The 19,241-nt window shown below is 43.4% G+C and overlaps 1 protein-coding gene across 3 annotated transcripts in view; it reads right to left on the bottom strand.

Annotated features, from left to right (window-relative positions):
• RAMP1 (receptor activity modifying protein 1) overlaps window positions 1–19,241 on the bottom strand; it is a 119,226-nt gene that overhangs the window by 52,559 nt on the left and 47,426 nt on the right. For 2 of the 3 annotated variants that reach the window (XM_067549805.1, XM_067549806.1), the window contains exon 2: window positions 4,126–4,264. In XM_067549805.1, the coding sequence (XP_067405906.1) occupies window positions 4,126–4,264 (139 nt within the window). Of the gene's footprint in view, window positions 1–4,125; window positions 4,265–18,293; window positions 18,396–19,241 lie in introns of all 3 variants that reach the window. The other variant, XM_067549804.1, reaches the window with a different exon arrangement.

Below are 19,241 nucleotides of genomic sequence, written 5' to 3'. Positions count from 1 at the left end.
ATTTCTTACATTAACTTTACTGAGGAAAAACTTCCTTTTTCCTCCAGAGCAGTCACTGCTGATGAAAGATTTCCCCCCGCCAGTCTCTTCAATACAGATCAAGAAAAGCCAGGCTAGTGTGAGCTCAGACTGGAAGCACTAGGTAGGGAAAGCACACTGATGAAGAAATACCTACATGACGAGCTTGAGGTACAAGAGCCAGAGTATTTAATGCAATATGCCCAGAGGGCTAAGACGACAGATCTTCTCCACCCCACCCACCTCCATTGGCAACACTACAACCACCAAAGTCAGTCTGCTTTGAAGGACAATCCTGAAAATGTTACATCCTAAAGAAACAGGATATAGGAAAAACCCTCCCCATTTTCTTTTCTGGGTCAGATTTATCGGCCCATGATGTCAGGGAGTGGGTGGTTCTGCCAATCTTCATATCAGGGTGCATTAGATTCTCAGCCTTATGTAAGAAGGCACAAGCCAGCTGCTCTTCCCTGCTTTCAGCCCTTCTCAGATGTTCGAAGTATCCTATAAGTTAGTGGGGCAGTTCCTGTAGGGTCTATTATCAAGCACTCCTAGAAGGAGAGCAAGACGTTCTGGGGTACAGCTGAAAGGCAACATAGTTCAGGGGATAGGACACTGAGCAAAGGGAATCCTGGATTATGTTCCTGGCTCTGCCACAGGCCTGCTGGGTGACCTTGGGCCAGTCACGTCATTACTCTGTGCCTCAGTTTCCCTTCCCAGCCTTTGTCTGTCTTGCCTATTTAGACAGCAAGTTCTTCAAGGCAGGGACTGTCTCTTACCACGTTTGCCCCAGGCCTAACACAAAGGGCCCCTGGTCTCAGGGGCCACTAGAATTTATTTGTATTTATTATTTGTAAGTGGAAGCAGTATATAGTTATATCCCAGGTGTTGGGGACAAAGATGGAAAATGTGTCCACTAAAGATTTAACATGGGTATAAGCAAGTATTAGGAACTAGTTTCCCCCCACCACTTGCTAGTCTTTGGAATTTACCAATACCCCCTTGTCTGCAACTTTGCAGTACTAAGGAATTTTGCTGATCACAAAGGGAAAGAAATGAAACAAAAACAAAGCACATCTCAGAGTATTTATCATAAAATCAGGACAGTGTGTTCTACACACTTGATGTTCTTCCTCTTATCGCTAATTCAACCTGAATTAAAGATGCTTATTTTATTACTATCCAAAGTACATGGCAGGAGAGAAACAAACTGCATCTCTGTTTCTAATATTTTATAAATTGGAATTGAATTACTGACATTGATTACAAACAGAGGGCTTAGTAGAAAACTGCAATGTAATAGAAGAAATGATTAGACTTTCATATAATTACTAAGAAATATGAATCAGTAAAAAAAATGCATCTTAAATATCCTTTAAAAAATACACAGTAAGCCACCAGTTCTAGTGACCTGGTCTGAGAGACAGCTTAGCATCTCAAAATGTTAAAAGTGAATGAGACAAATTGCTGCCAGGAATTGTTCTGTTGTTAAATTCTCAATCTGAAACTACAGGATTTCATTCCTAAAATCATCAATAAAATGGTTGCTCTTGTTGAAAGGCAGCAGCACCAACCATGGTGGTACTGGAGCAGTAATAGGTACATCTAAAAACCTTTTTGAAACTTTTTTTTTTTTCAAACAGACAAAATTCTGGCTGGATTGAAGTTGAAGGGAGATTTTCCCATTGACTTCACTGGGGCCAGGATTATTCTTATTCAAAGAATATTTTTGCAGGGATGTCAACTAATCAGTGCAGATCTCCGATAAACAAGCACTTGCGATAGTTAACGTGTTAGAAGAACAGGGTGTTTCAGTTGCCTTCAAATGGTCATAAAATGATAATGTGACTGAAGTCGTAGGCAATGGTAAGATGACATGTTTCAGCATAAATATTTAATCACCATCTCAAAAATGACTGAGATGCTGGAATGCCCATAAAACTGTAATTTGAGAAGTCAGAAGGCATTTTGTTTTTAAAACTGTCACTGATTAACCAAATAAGCCTCCTTGAGAGAATGCATTGGATTTCCCTCCAATGCAGAGTCTTAAAAACTTGCAAGTAAAAATAAAAGGCAAAACACATCCTATTCAGTCCAATTAGTCATCAAAAAGCCAGACTTGTTCCTTGACAATAATACTTCAAGAGGAAAAGGGGGGAAAGACGGAGGGGAGGTTATTCTCCAATATAGCAAAGTATTCTACTGCTGTGAAAAGAATTTATGAGTCTACGCCAAGTGCCTCTTAGTCAATGGGAGACTCCACGGTCATTTCAACCAGAGATATATCGTCTCCTACATGCATACCAAGGAAATAGGCCCATTCTCATCTCTGTAGCATTGCACATTCTCAGTCACCATCTGCTCCTGTCTTGCACTGGTACCCCACTGAACAGAGTCCACTTCAAGGCTGTTGTCTTGATTTTCAAAGCTCTGAGTGACATAGGCTCTAGCCACTTGGAAGTCAGCCACATAGGGAGAGATTGTCCCTTCAACACCGCACACATTCTGAAGAGGAGTGGTCAATGGTTACAGGGAGACATGTGAGTGCAAAAGGCAGGAGCAGAGCCAAGAACAAGAACTCAGTGGGGCCATTGGATGATTGAGGTGCTGAAAGAGTATGCAAGGAAGATAAGGCCATTGGAGAAAAGCTAAATGAATTTTTTGCATCGGTTTTCACTGCACAGAACTTGAGGTAGATTTCCACATCTGAGCCCTTCTTATTAGGTGACGAATTATAGAAGTGTAGGACTGGAAGGAACCTCAATAGGTCATCTAGTCCAGTCCCCTGCAGTCAAAGCAGGACTACCTAATAACTAGACCCTGCCTGACAGGTGTTTGACTAACCCGTTCTTAAAAACCTCCAAAGACAGAGATACCACAACCACTGTTGACTCATATTTAGTTTGTGATCCACTATGACCCCAGATCCCTTTCTGCAGTACTCCTTCCAAGGCAGTCACTTCCCATTTTGTACGTGTGCAACTGATTGTTCCTTCCTAAGTGGAGTACTTTGCATTTTTCCTTTGAATTTCATCCTTTTTACTTCAGACCATTTCCCCAGTTTGTCAAAATCATTTTGAATTTTAATCCTATCCTCCAAAGCACTTGCAATCCCTCCCTGCCTGGTATCATCCACAAACTTTGTAAAGGTACTCTCTCTGCCATTATCAAATCATTTAGGAAGATATTCAACAAGTCCAGACCAGGACTGATCCCTGTGGGACCCCACTTGGTATGCCCTTTCAACTGGACTATGAACCACTGATACCTACTCTCCGGAAATGGTTTTCCAATCAGCCATGCACCCACCTTATAGTAGCTCCAGCTAGGCTATATTTCTCTAGTTTGTTTATGAGAAAGTCATGCAAGACCAAACAAGATAAACTCATTGCTGTGTGAAATAAGAATGACCATTAACCTCACTCCATTCCGAACTCAGTGTAAAACCCGTTGACCAAACCTCCCAGCAATAACTCAGACCCACTTCAGATGCCATCCATTTTATTCCATTTAAAAATAAATCAACATCTTCAGGCCTATTCCCTATTGGCAGGAAGGGGGGGGCAGGGAGAGAGAGACATCATTGTTGATATGCTTACTCCTGGACGTTACTCAGTGATAGGCAGCAAAGTGAGAACAGAAATACATTCAGAAGAACACACAAGACATTTCTCTCAATCAGTGCTGAGAAAATCGGCTCCAATGTTTAATGCACTGAAGTGAGTTCCTGGAAACGGAAACAAGTTGCACAGAAGTGTGTAATACAATTTGTTAGCATAACACAAGGCACTGCTGCCTCTTGTTCAGAAGCACTGTTCTGAATGACAGCACATAATATTATTATGCTGCTAATATGCTATTATTTGGTTCACTCAAAGCTGTGCCGTAATGACCTTGTGATCTTCCTTAGTGCAGTTGATAAACACTGCACTGGTCATACTGGATAATGGGGTGATCAGATTCACATGGATGCATGGTGCTCAGACACTATAGTAGCACTAGTACTAAACCCTGAGATAGATTGGCTGCAAACAAGAGGTCCCTGGCCAGGACACCCTGCTTTGTTAAATTAGAAAGAGCTGGAGAGAATAGCAACAAGACACTCACCCTATTGTCTGATCCCAGTCACACCACAGCGTCTGCCCGATCACTTCCATGTCAAATTTAAACTGGCTTAGGCAGTAATCCTCAATCAGCTGGGCATAGTCTGCTTCTTGGCATGCTGTGACCACGATAAAGTGATGGGCTGAAAGAGAGAAAAACAAACAAGGTTGGGTTGACTTTATTGGTCTTTGATTTACTGGCATCGAAATCCTTCCTTCTTCCCTCCATTACAGCACCCCAACCCAAATCCTCAAAGGTATTTAGGTACCTAACTCCCCTTGGATCTGCCCAAAGGTGCCTAAATTCCTGTGGGGATCTGCGCTTCTCTCCCTTCTCTTAGGTATAACCAACCCCTGCTTAGGAGCAAATCCTTCACTCTTCTGCTAATAGCAATTATAATTCCACTGACATAAGCCAGTTGACTACTATGTCAGGAACCTCCCCTCTGCTCTGTGTCTATGTAACTGGAGTATCATTAGCTCCCTTGTTCCCAGCGGAATCCTTCCATACCAGACCCTTTGCACAAAGCTGCAGTCCCAGAAATGGCTCCCCCCGTGCAATACTCAGAAAAGAAAGGCTAATACTGCTCTGACTAGATTGTACGCGGTTCTCCTCTCCACGGGCGAGAGTTCCAGAGTAGGAGCTGGTTATTTGGATCACAGGATTCCACTTATATGTGCACGCTAAGTAATTATTGTCCATTAACATCTCTTGAGCTGGACACAGAAGCTTGGCAGCAATGTATTCCCCACACGGGAGCCTAGACGTGGAATTCTAGCTAGTCCAAAAGTCTTTTTCCAGCACTGGGCTACTCAAAGAGAGGTGTAAATGTCTCTCATGAAGCATCCAATAGTGCAATTTTATACCACAGTGGTAAAGTTTCTTCCTGAGTCCATCCGGGGATGAATTTATGCACTGATACATGAGGATTGATAGCCCTTGCAGTTTTTATCCTGCCTACTTTATTAGAATAGCAGCAGATGCTATTATAATTCATACCAGGTTGTCTCATCTTATTTAAATAGTATGCAGCAGGGAGTTCTACAATCACTCGGATGCTGCATAGAGTAGTTCCTTGAATCAATGGGAATGTGTTGCTTTTCAATGACATTTATGGTGGGGGACCCTTGTTCAGTATTTGGATCGAGACACCAGGCTCATGGTTTGTGGAAGGAGACAGAGAGGCTTGTCTCGATCTTCAAAACAGGTCACTTTTTTTTAAAATCGGCACCTGATGAGAGGGAGAGTTGAACACGAGCGGTGTGCTGACACCCTCAGGCCTTGCCTAGACTACAGACAGTTGCTGCCTATGAACATGATAGTGGACAACTGGGTGAAAATGACAGGATGCTATTCATGACGTACAGTCAATGCAGACCAGGCGAGGCACGTCTGTGTCAGCTAAGAGTAAACTCACCCAGGTGAAAGTTTGCAAATATCAGATCTGACCATTCCCTCCTGTACACGACTGTAAAGTCCAGAACAAAGACTTGATTTCCAGGACTAATAAGCACGGATCACCTGTAACCCAGCACTACAGTGATTCAGACCAGCAACCCTACAGCAACACATCGCATGCAGAAGGGAGAAGGAAGATTCAGTAAACTTTCAGTCTCTAGCTGCCAAGGGATCTTGTCACTCGTTTCTTTGTGAACAACAGTAACAAGACCCAGATTATTCAAATTACCTGGACCATGTTCTTAAGTAGGTACAGTTTGAGAAACAGTTCCAGTAAAGTATTAAGCTTGAGGGGGCATGTATTGGACTAACAAGTGAATGCTTATGTCCAATTCTTCAGCACTTGGTGGAGACCACACGGGCTATTGATGCAGCGAGGTTGGATTAAGTTGCCATCTTGGTGTTACTGAGAATCACAATGGAAGCCTTAAAATGAAGGATATAACTCCTGCCGGGAATATTCACCTGAATTCTGGGACACTAGGATTTCCAAATGAGGCTGCTTTATTAGGCCTTGTCTGGAGTGGAGATTTGCCTCAGTTATAACCATTGGCAGCCAAAATCTGGTCCTTCCCTTTTTTGCTGAAGGCCTTCAGTTTGTGATTCACTTTCACACACTAACAGAAGGGACTGGACTATTGAATCTTTAACCAAGCTGTCCTTTCTCAAAAAATGTTGTTCGATCATTGAAGTTAAATGGGGTTAGCAAAAAATAAACAGAACCCAGAACAGTTTTAGCCAATCTAATTAAAAGCTCCTGCCCCGTCAATTGCTCAACTTTCACCTTCTTGCAATGACACTGTTTCGTTAGCTCTCCCATTGACTTACAGTATTCCAGACGGGATGATTTAGTTTATTATTAAAAAGAAGGTCTTCACTATAAATAATAAATAGCCAAGGGAGAAAAAAAAATGCAGAAGACTATTTTTTCCTCCTTTGCAGGTCACCTTTAACAAACTTCTTAAGCTTTTAAATAGCCTGTTTTCGATTTACAAAGAGAGGGGAACAGAGGATCTAATCCTGTAGCTCTCACTCAGGCAATAGGTCAAGACCCTTAACTAACATCAAAAAAAAAGTTTCATACTTCAATCAGATGAATGGGGTGAAGGAAAAGGCAAAGGTTACAGCTTCCAAGGTGGGTAGATAAGCGCAGTGGGAGCTCTTGCTTTGGCTTCTGCTGCTGTTTGGCCTGGAAGAGGGGCTACCTCACGTCTCCAACACTGGTGCTGGTATTTTTTCCAGTAGAAAACAAGATAGAGACTAAGTAGATGGTTAAAATGCAAGTTTATCAAGGGCAGAGTGTATCAGCACATGGGGCAAAAATTACAGAGAGAGACCAGAAAAGTGAAAGACCTATGCACAGTTCTCTCCTGTTTAGGGTGGCTGACATCATATTTCAAAAATAAGCGACGTTTTTTTTAGCACCCCCGCTCCACCTCTCCTACCAAAATTATCAGCAGCATTATTATTAATGCAGCATTCACCTACTTTCACCAGGGGTATTTCCTGCTGCTTTTTGCAGCACTTGGCAACTCCTGATCTTCTTTTACAGAGATGCAAAAATAAAGGACGCCCCTCATAATAAGGGACTGTTGGTGACCCTACTCCTGTTCGGACATTAAAAATGTCTTTTTGGGAGGCGGGTGGAGGGGTGAGAGGGGATGCCTGGTGCAAGTTAAACTGATAGAAGCCAGGTTTAAATGGACTTCAGAGAGTCTCCACACATATAGCTGCACTGGTGTAAATAGATTGGTATAAAAATCAGCCCTTTAATTAAACCAGTATAACAACTCACAGACCAGGCCTGGGCATCTGGGATAAGAAAACACAGAGTCACATTACACAGGGGAAAGGGCTCAGACCTTGCGGGGGAAAAGAAACAATTGAGTACTGGCCACCTGAGCGTGTCACGGGCAGACCAGGTGCCCGCTCACGCCAAGGCCCCTGGAAACCAGTCTGACTCACCCCTGTGCTAGTATCGTTAAAATAGGTACTTATTAGGTTTATAAAAATGGGTTTAGACTTTATGAAATGCTTTTGGAGTTGCTGCCTGCATTAATCTCACTTATATCATCTGTATTACAGGTTATAGGGTAGTATTTGCGTGTTTGCTCTAAAACTATAACACCCCTTCCCCACCTCAATCAGGAGAGAAGCATTGCCAAGGGGAAAATACTTGTTCTCCACAAGAGGTGTCATCTCCTGTCAAACAAAAGAAGGCCTATAGATACCAAACAAGCCCTTGTGGAACACCAGAGAACAACAGACTTGTTGATTTCTTTCTTCCCCCACACCCATGACGAGGAGATGAGCAGGGGGATTCATCCCATCCCCTTGAACTTTGGGGGTAGTGAATAAAAATCCCTGACACAAGAAGGAACTGTATCTCTGTGCTGCTTGAACTCCTAGGGGCACAGTTTTCTAAGCATAAGCATGAGGCCCCAAGTACTCAGCCTAGCTTAGCCATCTAGAGCTTACATATTATAGCAGCTTCTATTACCCTTTTGGAACCCAAGACTAACTCGTGTGTGTGTGTGTGTGTTTGTTTACTTGCTTTAACTTTGTAAATAACTCATTTCTTTTCTTACTTAATAAATCTTTAGATAGCTTATTATAGGGATTGGCTGCAAGCGTCGTCCTCGGTGAGAGATCTAGGGTGCAACTGACCTGAGATAAAGTGACTGGTCCTTTGGGACTGGGAGAAACCTGACTATTGTTGTGATTTTTGGTGCAAGGGACCATCTAGCACAAAAGCAATCTTGTCCAAGTGTCAAGACAGACCGGCGTGCCCAAGGGGACTGTCTGCAACTCCAAGGTAAGGCTGTTCTATGCTTGAGGAATTCACACTTGAGGGTGGGTCGGTGAAATCGAAGTGCAGAACACACAACCAGCTTGAGGTTTGTGCCCTGCTTCTTCACAATCTGCCTTGAGGCTGATACTCTCAGTCATGAGCTACTGCAGACACTGAGCATGCTCAGAAATGATTTACCGATTGAGAACGAATTCCTTCTCTCAAAACCGAATAAAGCCTCAGTGATCACTGAACTATGTCCCTGGCAAGTGTCAAACACCAGCTGCTTTCACTGCTGATCAATAACCTTATTCAAGAGAATGTGATTTTACAATTAAAGAAGAAGAAAACATCCCTCCCCGCCATCCCATTCTCAAAAATAGTGGAATAGATTTTACTCAGAATTTTCCCAACACATATTTACCTTTGGGCAGAGACCAAAGACTGAGTATTTCAGCCCCAAAAGTGAATAGTTTGGAAAATACTAATGGAAACTTGACTTGCAAACCAACCTGCAAGGGGTATTGAACAGAGCCCGGCATAACAAACAAGCCATTTTCATCCAGAAGATGCAGATGCTAATGAGCTATCTCCTGGCTAAGAGGGATGACAACTGGTGTGTAATTTCATTTCAAGATGAGAGGCTGCAATACAACAAAAAGGAAGACTCTGTACAGGAATCCTAGCTAGCCAGCCTTTCCTGCATGGTGGATGGTTAAAGACTAGATATGGTATTTACGTAGGGCCTCATCCAACAGCCACCAAAGGCAAAAGTCTCTTTACATTCACTTCGAGGACCTTCGGAGCCGGCATTACCATTTCCACATTCGCAAAGAACACCAGCGGCTTTTCCACATGGCACAGATCTAGCCGCACAGATAGGGCCAGTCAAATGGAAAAATTCTGCCTGAATTTCATCAAAAAACCAAACCCACAAAGTTTTCAGGTTATGGCTGGCTATGTTCTCCATGAGCTACCAACCGCTCTGGTTATGGATTGCAACAGATTAATAAGAGGAGACAAAAGTGAGCCCTGAACAGGGAAATGAAACAGCCTGAGCACCCAGTGAAGGAAATTAAAATGCATCAATCACAGTTAAGGGGCTTTTTGGGGGTGGCTGTGAATCATTTCCAGTATGTAAAGGGTTAAATGCTCTCCCTACACAAACTGGGAGGAAGCAAAGAGCAGTGGCTGTGGATTCTGGGTGATCAATAGGGGTCGTGCCCCCAAAGTGGTGAGGGTGCAAATCTGAAGGGGAAGCTCACTATGGGGAAAAAATCAATGGAAAGATTCCCATGTGGGACTTGGATCAGGCTCCGCTTACACTCTAGTAAGCCTTTGTAAAGGGCTGTGTACATTTACAGTGACAGAAAAAGATCTTTAATAAATCCTGGCATCTTGCTGTCATTTACTACGAGTTTGCACAAGAGCTATCACAACCGGGCCCTGAGCTGATGGAAGCCTCTAGGTGCTACGGCAATGTAAATACTAAGTAAGAAGTAGGGCTGGGGTGGGAAACCGTTTTCCTGTCCCATGAATATTTTCAAGATACCGAGAAACTTCCCCATTCCCATGCAGGATAAAAAGCTGAAATCATGAAAATATAAACCTAAGAGAAGTTCGATTTGAGTCACTTCAAATGTTTCATTTTGATTTGATTTGATTTTTTTTAAAGTTTTTGCTATTCTTAAACTTTTGAAACAAAAAGCCATTTCAAACCGGGGGGAGGGGGAGGGAAGAAATGTTCATTTCAAAGGAGCCAAAATGAAACATTTTGTGAATTAAAAAAAAAAATTTAAATTGCTGAAATCGACCCTTTCCCGCAAACCATTTTGATTTTAGCAAATTGGCCTTTCCTGACATTAAAATGGTTTCACTGGAAAATTCCTGACAGCAGCAGCAGAAACACCCACCAAGCCTCTGAGCTTTGGACGAACGTGTCAGATTGCTGCAACTAAACGTTTCAATGGTATTCCAGCACATGAAATCAAGCCCACAGATATGCTAACTATCTGCCACTGAATAATGGCTAAATTGATGCAGCTCTGTAGAGAGAAGCGTCATACAAAAGGGAAGATGCAGGGCATTGTGATACAATGCACATGGGGACTAAGGATACAGCCAGAGGTGCTGGGTGACTGAACAAGGAGGAAGAAGAATGTAGGGAGGTATAATTCAGTTGCTATAATTCAGTGGAGGGAAGGGCCAGGTGATCAGGCATGAAGAATGCAGGATTAACACAACCCAGGAAGAAGAAAATGCAGTCATGAGTAAGACAGGTCAGCGTAGCTTTGGACACATGTTGCTGACCTTTTAAAATCTTCACTGGGGTGCTTTGGCTTCTATAGGAGAGATATTCTGCTGAGAGTTCCATTTCTCAGCCTGAGCAGGGACGGGCACATCATGGGACATGCAAAACCATTTTCAGGGTGGCTGCACAGAATATAATTCTAGCACAGTTCAGAACTGCACATCTCCAGGTCTGGATTTCCATTTAGGCACAGTAGGCACATGCCTGGGACACTGGCATTCTAGGGGCACCCAAACAGTGGAAAATTACTGCACGGGCCAACGTGACCCATGCCTAGGCGTCCCGGTCAATTCAGGGGCCGCACATGAGTGCCATAATTCTGGCCTCGCCCCCTGCTCCTCCTCTTCCCCCCCAAGCCCCGCCTCTTGGCCAGGCCAGAAGTTGGAGCCCAGGGGTGTGTATATTCTCCCAGCCCGGAGCTGGCCAATCTGGTCACCCCTGCCCATCTCCCCCCCACTCACCCGCAAGGAGCTGGCCTGGTCAGCCCCTCTCCCCTCCCACCCCAGCCCCCCATTGCTGCGCCCATGCCCCCTTCCATGTGCAGAAAACACAAAGGTCCGCTGTAGGCAGGGTGTGCACTAAAGATGCTGTGTCTAGGGGTGCATGTGTAAATCCGGCTCTGTACATCTCCAGGGCACTACACTGCTCCATGGTCACTTCCAGCAGCTGTGCGTGAACAATGCATTTTTAAACCAAAAACGATCCCTGGCACGGCCTATTTGCTGCAAACAGGAGAGCCATTCACACTGCCGCTGGGCTGAGTGCATTCAAACAACTTTATCTGTTCATTTTCACTGAGAACAATATTGTATTTACTATGTGCAACCACAGAGTGGCAGCTTAAAGGTGAAATCATCCTACAATAGAAGTTTGCAAGGACACGCCATTCCAGCTTTCCCAGCCAACGGCAAGGTCTGCTAAACACAGATGGGTGGCAAACATAGATTTGGCCTTTCCATCAAGAAAGGCAGCATCATTGTCCATTTAGTATCTTACAATCAACCTCTGCAGCATTTCCAATGCTGCTAGCCAACAGTACCAAAAGCAAACAAACAAAACGAGACAATTCCAAGCGAAATGGAAGAAAAGGGAAGGAGAAAAGAAACAAGATGGGAAGAAAAGCAGTGAGCTGGAGGAGAGCAGAGCATAGCGGTATGAGAAGAGAAGCAGAACAAGGAGATTAAAAAATAATAGTGAGACAAGCCACAAGATTGAAGAAGGGTATCATGAGAGCAATCGAATAAGAATAGAAAGTAAGTAGAACTAAACTAAATACAGACCATGAGGTCAGCAATAACCCAAGTAAACAATAAGTGTCTGTCAGAGTAAAAGTCATAACGGACAGACAAATCATTAGGGACAGCAAAATATTTCATGACAAATCTGTGAGGATTACTGCAGACTGATAGCAGTGGCCATCTGGTGGTTTTCCCCAGGGCGCAGGCCCTAAAGCCAGCTGTGCTTTGGGAAAAAGGTGGAGAAAGGAAGAATGATAGAAACTTAAGAGGGGGGGGGGGGCAGGAAGGAGGAGGCGGCGGCAAAGTCAGTGAGCAGGTGGGTGGCGAACGAGTGAGAGCCAGAAACATTAAATCAGCATGGAACACATGCACCTTGTGTGAAGGTGTCTACAAGAACACATATTGTATTCAACAGGGAAGAGATTCCATATTCTTTAGCTAACTACTTTTTAATATAATTAGATGCAAATCAATTTACAGCGCAAAGAATACAGCTGTTGGAAGTACAAGAAATAATAGTGCACTTCTGTAACTGGGGATTTTTTTATTTTATTTTTTTAATCACTCTCAAGCTTGTGACTAATAACAATTTTGCATTTATGCAGTGCCCTGCATTTCAGGATCTCTGAGTGCGTTACAGACACATTAACCAGGCTATCAGATTTTGTTATATGGTCTTTAGAATATTGTGTATTCTAACCATCTCCCCTCTGCCCCCACCAAGGATCGGACTTTAGCTGAAGCAAAGTTGTGATTCTCGCTATTGGTAGGTCTTATTTCTGGAGCTTGTTTTGGTAACCCTTGCACACTGATTGCCAGACATAAGGATTATTTTAAAGATGGAGTTGTCCTGCTACTTCTGCAGATTAGCAAATAATGCAACCACCAGGCATTTACAAAAATATGGTGTTTATAAATATTTATAATGTGCTTGTTGACAGAGGTGCCCGTTTCTCAAGAACCTTGGCTTATGCTCAGATCCTCAAAACAATGAAGAAGCTGCAACTTACTTTATTTTTGCAGCCCAAACTTCCAGTGACTCCCGCTTCCAATATCAAAAGCAACTGGAGTGCATAATAAAGGACCTAGAGTGAACAGAGCTTCTCAAGGAAAAGAGGCAGCAGTAAAGAGACCTTTTATAGAAAGTTCATGCACCGCAGTGTGGATCAGGTTCAATGTAGCCAGGTTATGGAGCTCATGTATTTGCTGTAGCTTCTTATAGCCTTCAGAAGCTGAGCCTTTTAAGTAGAGAAGTGCTGCTATGTCAGAATTATAATATTTACAGCTTTGCAGAACTGACTTATTTGTCCTCTGAAAGTTGTCTGTTAGCTAGGTTGAAGCTTCTGTAATTAAATTCAAGAGCAGGAGAAACTCAACTGGTTTCTCATTTTTGTTACAAAACATAAATGTTTCCCAGATTCACCAAAAAGTTTCCCATGGTTTATGAATCTAGGGCATGTTTTGGGCAAAAAGCCCTCTTCTTTCCATATAAGGGACAGAGAGAGATCTGTTATTTCAGGTGGCTATTCTTTTTCACAGAGTTTTTTCTCCTAGTTTCAAACTAAAACCAAGCAAAATGCAGTTTCAGCTGCATTCTCAAATGTGACTCTAAAAAGGAATGACTGCTTGCAAACTAAATCTAAATACAAAATTTAGAGCACATTAAACTTTCTGCAAATCAAAAGTGGTCATAGAACCATTTATACAGTAGCTCTTGCTGTAAAAAACATTAGGTATGTTGGAACAGCTGCTTATTCCCATTGCAAAAAACATACCATATTCAATCCTAGCAGATCAGACTATTAGGAGGAGCACAAGTAGTTTTGATCATGTTATGGCTGAATTTTTGTCAGATCACTGATGCCTCCACGAACAGGGTTTGCCATTTAAATGTCTTCCCTCTCCCTATTTCTCTGATCCCAGAGAGATTTGAGTGGGTTGAAGGATCACAGTTTTATACTCCTTCAGTGCATACAATTCTGAGCATCTCCTTTGTTCCCTATGAGCCTGATCCAGTGCCCTTTGAAGTCAATAGGAATAGTCTGGGCTCCATGTGTCAGATTTTGTGCGGTTGTCCCCCCCACAGCCCAATTGCTAAGTAAAGTTCTGCCTCTCTTTCTTTGATGGGTCTCAGATGTTTCTCTTACATACAGTGTGTTCTTATCCTATTTTACTCCTGATTAACATGGCAAATGTATCTTTGTAATTCTTTTGTTTCATCTGATCCAATGGCCCTGATCTTCGGGTTGGACTCTACAAGTTTGAGGGCAGGGGGCAGAACAAGAGTAAGGATGGGTGGGATGAGCAGAAAACAAAGGAATTATGGGAAGCCGTAGTCATTCGCCAAAGAAAACCAAAGGAGGATTTAACCATACTCAGAATTATTTTAGGGGTTAATAGATTTTAAAGCCAGAAGGCCATTTAGGATCCTCTCATCTGACCTCCTGCATAACGTGGGCTATAAAACCTCACTGACGGATTCCTGCCACAAGTCTGCACTCTCTTGGTGAGTTAGAGCATCTCTTTGGGCAAGACATCCAGTCTTGATTTAAAAAGCATTTACATTAAATTCATCCCTAGTCCCCTTTCAAATTACACCAGTTGAACACTGTGCTGCATTGTCATTAAGGAATAGCATTCAGGAATGCTAACTTTCATATGCCACTTCATAGCCCCTATTCAGCAAAATGCCTTAGCACGTGCTTAAACCCCACTGAAATTTTAAAAAAAATAAAAAAATCAAGGACGTGTTTTAGTGCTTTGCTGAATTGAGGCCAAACTGTTCTGCTGGGGTGATGCCTCCCCATAGCTTGTGGTCATGGCTAAACATTTGTGACAAGCAAATGGGAAATAGTCGCAGAAGTCCTTTGGCAGCGCGTTACTGCAGGGCTGAATTACACTGGCTCTGTTTGCTGGAACCAAAGCAAGATCAAAGTTGCACAGCTTTGGCATAAGCTCTGAGGGAAGTGTCCCTAAATCAGATTTCCTTGCCCGGAGCACATCAAGCTGGCTGCCCCAAACCTGCAGCTATTTCAGAAAGACAGTCTGAATTTCAAAGGACCTCGACAGCTGCAACTCCCATGGGATTTGTGGACGGATGTACCATGCTTCTGAAATTCAGGCCCTTAGCCTGCTTCACAGGGGATGGTCAGATATCTTAGGGCAAAACAATAAGAGAGCTGATTTTTTTTTGCCATGAAAAGCAGAGAAGCTTATGCTACAAAACACAAAACCGGATTTTAAACGTTGCAGAAATTTGGGGGTATCTAGAGCCAGGTTTGATTTGCCCATTAGAAAGATGGAACATATTCATGTACACGTTCGGAGCTGGAAACTGCACCCCAAATTTCCAGGTGGTTCAAGGGTGAGGCTTTGCTTCAGATTCTTTTCTAAAAAGCAGCAACTCTTTCCCCGCTCCCCCCCGCCATCTCTGAGTTGCAGAGCACAGCACGTAGATGCAAACTATCACTTTTTTCCAGCTGAGAAATGTGTCTCTCGGCCCGGGCCCATGAACAATGCTATCCGGCAGCAAGTCAGCAAGCAGCAAGTCAGCAAAGCAGTTAGCCAGGTCTGGTTGGCATTAAATTGACCGCCTTCTTCTCACTATGGACCTGATCCAATAAGAATCTGTCCACCAACTTCACTGGGCATTGGATCAGGTCCTCTCTGCCCTGGAAATACATGATGGCTGAAATTTGATTTCCACCTCGATAAACAGCCATTCATTGACTTGAACTCATCACATCTCTTTGCACTTTGTTTCTCAGCAAAGGGCTGAAAGGACCCGTCCCTTTTAGAGGATCGTGATACAACAAGATCAGAAAGACATCTTGTATCTCACCTGGCCTCCCATCCCATGTCGGCTTGGAAAGGAGCCCCTACTGTGCTCTGTCTCTCCCTGTCTTTGACCCTGGGAGATCTGAAACACCTCGGCCATTGGTGAAGGTGAATTTACATGGTGACACAACTGCATCTAGGACCCAGATTCTCTTGGCTACCAGAAACTCAGTCTGCCGAAAAAAACAAAGTAGAAGTTAGAGCCAAGCATGTACACTATACCATTGTCTCAAGCAGGACTTAGGCCTTGTCTACACAAGGAAGTCGCATTGGTTTAATTTAAACTGATTTAGTTAAACTGGTGCAAGTCCCTGTGTAGACATACTTATTTCAGTACACAAGAGGCTTATAGTGGTTTAGCTTAAATCTGTACTTGAATTGACTAGGACAAACCAAAAAAGCCATTCTTAAAACAGAAATAAAAGAGTGCCTGCACAGGGTGCTTTCACCAGTTTAACTAAATCAGTGTAAATTCAGACCTTTGGTTAAACCTGTGCAACCTTCCCCTATAGAAAAGACCTGATCAGCAGCACTGGAGATGTGTGTGTCTTGGCCTCCCCTTTAACTAGGTGATGACCCGTTAATCTACTTCTGGATATCCTATTATCCACACTCAAAACAGTCCCCCAGCCATACATCTCAGTTAAGGGCCTGATACATAGCCCATTGAAGTAAATGGGAGCCTTTCCATTGACTTTATCTTGTGTTGGATCAAGCTCTAAGCAAACAACCCTGTCAAAGTGGTGCTGATTGCCCTAGCAGCTCATTCCCTATGGAGCTGAAGTGTAATCAACGGTGGGGATCTATCTACAAATCAAGAACACATACCTATTGCCTTCTGTAGTCTAAAAGAAATCCTGATGGCTTTCTTTCCAGTGTTAAGCTTTCCAAATGACTGTACCCACTCTGAAACCACTATTGGCCACAGAGATTAAGCCCTGAGCCAGTTTGGTTCCCCCAAACCAAAGGAAAACAGCTACCTGGATTCTGAACGTCTCTTTGCCATTGCTTTTGCATGCATTATGACCCAGCTAAGCCTCATACCCACAGGCCAGACTCCTCAAGATGGAACTGACAGCTCAAGTGCATCTCCTTTTTTCTAGGAAAGAGTCACTTATCTAGTTCAATCTAAGATCCTCCTCTGTCTTTTTGTGCTCACAGGGTCCACCAGGAAACAGAATGTGCTTGGTCAAAGATCTTTTTTTGCCATCTTACTGCCCTTGTTGTGAGAACGGGATCTTTGTTGCACATCACTTCACTCACTTATCTTATTATTTGGGTTCCTTAACCATCCTAGGACATGTGGGGCTTATGCAAAAAGCTAGTCCAGTTGGAATCCTTGTATTTTTCCCCACAACTGTATTTTCAAAGACTTTTTCATCTCCCAAGCCCACATACCCATATACCACACAGCTGGCAGCAGTTATAACTTCAGATTCATGACAGAAAGCCTGATACGCAGGGCCGTTTTAAGACCTTCGTAGGCCTAGGCACACTTGCCTTTGTAGGCCCCCCGACCAAAATAACTAATTTGATTTTAAGCTATTAATAAATAGTTTTTAAAATAAAAATAAAATTATATATAAAAAATGTTTTTGTAGGCCCTGAAAGTTTCGTAGGCCCTAGGCACTGTGCCTATTGTGCCTAATGGATAATACGGCCCTGCTGGTATGCTATGCTGGTCAGGATTGCCTGCTTGGAGGAGTCTAAACATATCACCTGCATGATGCATTTTCACCAGCATGTCTAGAGACAGGTACAGAACGATGTTTTGCTCTTCTCAAAATCAGGAGGTATGTGATCGTTGATTTAATACATTCCCCTCTGCAGAGAGGGACACTGATTGCAGATTAGGAGAGGTACCGTAGGAGCCCTTGTTTTCTGTTCAGTGCTGTGCAGCCCAACAATTTATGTCTAGAATCTGATTGTGTGACAAAGCTTTCCAGTCATTTCAGGCTGCCTTGATTGCCCTGGGACTGATGTAATTATGTAGAACATTCTAAAGGGCTTAGAGTATTGACGATTACAGGAGGGCAAGCAAGTGACACACACATACCCGTGAGAAGCCAGCCTTGGCACCAAACCATCATAATAATTCGGAAAAATAAATACAACTTCTCACTGATTTGCTTTAGGGCAGAGGGTCACAGCTTCTTAGAGACACTGTCTGGTGGACGCTTCCCCTTCCATTCATTAATTATAAAACATCCCTGCAGCGGCAATTGCTCAGCTGGGGAAGTGACGTCAGGAAAGAATGCAAAGTATCTTTAGCTGTCTAATGGGGTAAGTGTTTTGCTCTTCATTTAATCTTTTCCTTTCTTGCTTCCCTCTATATGCTTCTCTGCCTTCTGATCTCCTCCTCCTTCTCTCCCCCCTACATGCTCCATTGCCACTGTGCTTCCTTCTTTCTGGGATAGGCTGCTTTATATCCTCTCTCCCCTGTTTTTGGGGATAGTTTTTCCCCCATTGGTGGCTGGCATCCCAAATGCCACTGTTTGTTCCAGTCCCACCTGTTTCTTTCCCTCCTTCCCCTTACATGGGATCACTCGCCAGCAGAAGCAGCCTGGCTGACCGTTCCGGTTTTCCAGGCCTCCAGGGATTTCTTTGCAAGGAAGAGGCTGAAGAGATGTAGAAGCAGCTGGAAAGAAAATGGAAAGTCAGGTCCATGTCACCTGACCAAGCAGCCCTCTGTGGACAACCAGAAAGGGCTCCACCGACCAGCAGAGGTTCATAGGTCACAACTTTGGAGCCATTGCTTTAAGTGGGACCAACAAGAGGTACACACTACTCCATAAGGCACATCCTAGTCAAACACTTTAAAAGCATCTTCCTCTTCCAAGTACTGCTTCAAAGAGCAAGTAAAGGTCTCACCCATGTTTATTTATTTATTTATTTATTTTTGCAGTTAGGCACCACTAATGTGCTCTGAGGCTTCCAACCCTTTTATAGTGTGATTTGTGGTGTATTGAAAATAGTCATCACTTTAAATTCTCAGGGGTTTCCTGGTCCTGCTGACAGGCTAGGGGACTCCATAGGGAAGCGTGAGATTAGTCTGCTGACAGTAAGGTAGGGAGAGCTGCCCCTCTGTCTTAGGGAGCAGCCTGCTTTGTCTCTCTCTGTTTTGGGGTTCGTGTGTGTTCATTTTGAATTCTAAGAAATAAAGTAGTCTTCTGTAGCAACCTTCCAGCAAGATGATGTATGTTTTTATCTAATTTCTCTGCGTGTATGACGAGACCATAAGATGTTCCTTTGCATTCATCAGACCCAAAGCCAGCCAGTCCCTAAAGGGGAGGGGCCTAGGAAGTGGAACAGAATGTGTATTTTACTCACTGTGGACAAGAATTTTAGACTTCACTAGCTGAATAGGAATGGAGACGAAATTGTAGTTGATGCCATTGTTTGAAGAACTGGGTCTCGTGTATCACACTGAGCTCACTCAGGCTGGTATTTAAACATTTTCAGCGGCTTCTTTTAAGTTCATGCC

The sequence above is a fragment of the Emydura macquarii genome, unplaced genomic scaffold (assembly GCF_026122565.2).
Source record: "Emydura macquarii macquarii isolate MOO-44397 ecotype Brisbane River unplaced genomic scaffold, CSIRO-AGI_Emac_v2 contig_1253, whole genome shotgun sequence".
Lineage (NCBI taxonomy): Eukaryota > Metazoa > Chordata > Testudines > Chelidae > Emydura > Emydura macquarii.
The sequence above is the reverse complement of the archived record's forward strand: the minus strand, read 5'-3'. Positions and strand labels throughout refer to the sequence as shown.